The sequence below is a fragment of the Lactuca sativa genome, chromosome 8, assembly GCF_002870075.4.
Source record: "Lactuca sativa cultivar Salinas chromosome 8, Lsat_Salinas_v11, whole genome shotgun sequence".
Taxonomy (NCBI): domain Eukaryota; kingdom Viridiplantae; phylum Streptophyta; class Magnoliopsida; order Asterales; family Asteraceae; genus Lactuca; species Lactuca sativa.
This window is the reverse complement of record NC_056630.2, coordinates 80,877,805-80,880,840: the sequence shown is the minus strand read 5'-3', so window position 1 is coordinate 80,880,840 and position 3,036 is coordinate 80,877,805. Positions and strand designations below refer to the sequence as shown.

The following is a 3,036-nucleotide window of genomic DNA, read 5'->3' as shown; positions in this document are numbered from 1 at the left end:
TAATGATTTTACCCTTTTATCTTTTAACTTAAAACATTTAATAATAGTAAAGAAGGTAAAATAAGAGGGATATTTTCAACATTATGTAAATTTTTTATTCCCATTTTCCCAAGAATCTAAATAATTTTTTTTTTAAAAAAAGAACGAAAATACATTTTTTCGTACATTCCTCTCATTTCTTTTCGTTTTCTTCTAAAAAAAACTCGGACATGGAATTTTCTTTTCCTTTCCTATTTCGATCTTTCTAAATTTGTCGAGAACCCCATAAAAAAGAAGTTCATTTTTTTAACGGCAGTGAGTAGTAACATCCAATAGAACAGTATGCCATAACACCTAACGAACTCGGGTTCGATCCCTCCCCGAAAAGATGACAACAACATCCTTAGTAACTCATGTTTCCATTAAAAAATTTCAATGCTTTGAATACGGATAAAACTCATCACCATTCCCCTTGAAACCAATGACAAAATTACAATAAGCCCAAAATATATATCTAATTATAACATTGGCATCTTGGGATTTTGGACAAACAATGTATGAATGTTCAAATCCTAACAATAACAATTATCTTTGGGTTGTTGGTTGTTAGCTGTTAATCCCATTCCTTTTATGTGAGTTGTTAATCGGTTCCCAATCCGACTAAACACTAAACACCTGATTCATTAGCTACACTACATGAAACTACATGGGTTTCGAATGTTATCATTCGGTTAAAGTTATCAAAAAAATCAGACTTTTTGAGAGATTATCAAACATACGATGACTAAAAGAATAAAAATAAAGAAGAGGGGTAGAATGGTAAAAGTGAAAGAGTATTATGCCAAGAAGAAAAGCTCTTCCCTACCCTTACCCACCCCACCCCACCCCACGCCTCCCCCCTCCCTCCCTACGCCCAAGATTGTGCTTATAAGCCCCATCAAGCGCTTCTTTTCAGAGAAGATTCTTTTCTACTCTCTCTCCATCAATCAAAACTTTGCATGGTTTTCCCCTCTCTCTTCCTGCCATTGAATTGGGATTTGTAAGTGTGGGCTCTCTTTACTAAAAAAACCTTTTCATGACTCTTAAAAATCTCATCACCACCTTCTTTAGACACAAGCAATTGTTCAACAACTGAATTCCACCCCACCCTCTTCTTCTACACATCAAGAAACACAACTGAAAGATTTAACCCAATTCTTGTTCATAAGCTATGGAAGATGAAATGGTGTTTGAAGATTCTAACAACATCACCTCTTTCTTGAATCCTTCTTCTCAAGTTCTTGATTCTCTATGGATTTCCACCTCCTCTTCCAACTCTTTTCATGGTAATAATTCTCTAATTTTCTTCTAAATTTTCATGTTTTAATCAATTTGATTCAATTCCCATTTCATTTCTTGAAATAAAGGTTCTAACTTGACCTTCAAAATACTTCTTTTTCTTGATTTGAACCTTTTTGTACTTAATTCTTGAAAGATGAGTCCTTTCATACTTTAACAAAAAAAAATTCACGGGTATACAAAAGTTTTCTTCTTGTTATGTGGGTTGATCATTGTTGATTGTTGCCATTGCCATGTCATGTATAAGTTGTTTAGCTTCCCTGTGAATCAGATTTAAATATTTTAATATACAAATTATAAATTAATTAATTTTACAAGATTCTTAAATAGACCCTTTTTATATTTCGCCACTAATGTAGTCTGCCTTCTAAAATCCCTTCAGGAGAAACCAACACAACAACCACAATGGCTCCGGTAATCGGCGGCGAAACCCAAGACGAAAACTACTACGGTCAACCGGAGAAGAAACGGCGGCTCATGGCGGAGCAAGTGAAGTTTCTCGAGAAAAGTTTCGAGGTCGAGAATAAGCTTGAACCCGAAAGAAAAATTCAGCTAGCAAAAGAGTTAAATTTGCAGCCTAGACAGGTGGCGATCTGGTTTCAAAATCGCCGAGCAAGGTACAAGACGAAACAGCTTGAAAAAGACTACGATTTCTTGAAATCAGACTACGATAAGCTCAAATTGGATTTCGATTGCTTACAAAAAGACAATAATAAGTTAAAAATCGAGGTACTTGATTACTTCCGCTGTTTTTTCTTTTTCTTTGTTTTGTCGAAAAACTTTTTCGCTAAATTTCAGAACACTGTTTTAATATAATGGATTTTTGTGTATTTTGGCTAAAAAAACAGGTTCAATTTCTGAAAGAAAAGTTAGTCGAAAGGGGGAAAGCAAAACAAGAATCATTGGAATGCGGGATTCCCGCGATGGAATTGGAATCAAAAGGTGGGAAACTAAATCCGTTTCCGATTGTAACTCAAAACGGGACCAATGTGGTGATATGCAAAAACGAAGATGCGAATTCGGTTTCAGCCAAGAGTGATATTGTTGATTCCAATAGCCCACGTCAAGATTCAAGTCATTTGTTGGAAAACCAATCTGATTTTTCACAAGATGAAGATGATAACGTGAGTGGAAATGTTCTTCGGTTTCAGAAATCTGAATATGAGTCTTATTTTGAGATGAGTGAGAGTGGTCTTGGATACCCTATTGTTGATCAAAGCTTTTGGCTTTGGTCTTGATTTTCAATCTTGATAAAGGGTATTTAAATATCAAGACTCGTATTTCATTTCTTAGTAGTGAGGAGTCTTGTTGCAAATTATACTTAGATGTTAATAAATATCTCTTTTAACATCTTTTTGTTTCGAGGAACATTGGTTCACAACTTCTCATTGACCTATATTTCGAGGAACATTGGTTCATAGTGAGCCAGTGTCATAACTAATATGGGTTCTTTGTTCATACAAAAGAATCGATTTTTATATGACAATAAACCCATAAATCGAATCATATATGGTAATTGGTAATTGTCGGGCTAGTGACAGATTGCCAAAATTGCATAATATGTCCACTCGAATAATGACCAATGGGATTTGACATTCTTATGAAAATTTACCTCCATAGTTTTAAATGTTTTGTCAAAAAATAAATAACTAGTAACGTACGAAAGTCATCTTCTATGATCGAAATAGCTTGTAGCAATTACTTAAAAATACTATTGAA

General features: G+C 34.3%; 1 protein-coding gene across 1 annotated transcript; it reads left to right on the top strand.

Annotated features, from left to right (window-relative positions):
- The first annotated feature begins 941 nt into the window (after positions 1–941).
- LOC111896154 (homeobox-leucine zipper protein ATHB-54) lies at positions 942–2,667 on the top strand. The gene is made up of 3 exons (XM_023892173.3): positions 942–1,304; positions 1,700–2,046; positions 2,166–2,667. The coding sequence occupies exons 1-3, from the start codon at positions 1,190–1,192 to the stop codon at positions 2,553–2,555; spliced, it is 852 nt and encodes a 283-aa protein (XP_023747941.1). The 5' UTR covers positions 942–1,189; the 3' UTR covers positions 2,556–2,667.
- The last annotated feature ends 369 nt before the right edge of the window (positions 2,668–3,036 follow it).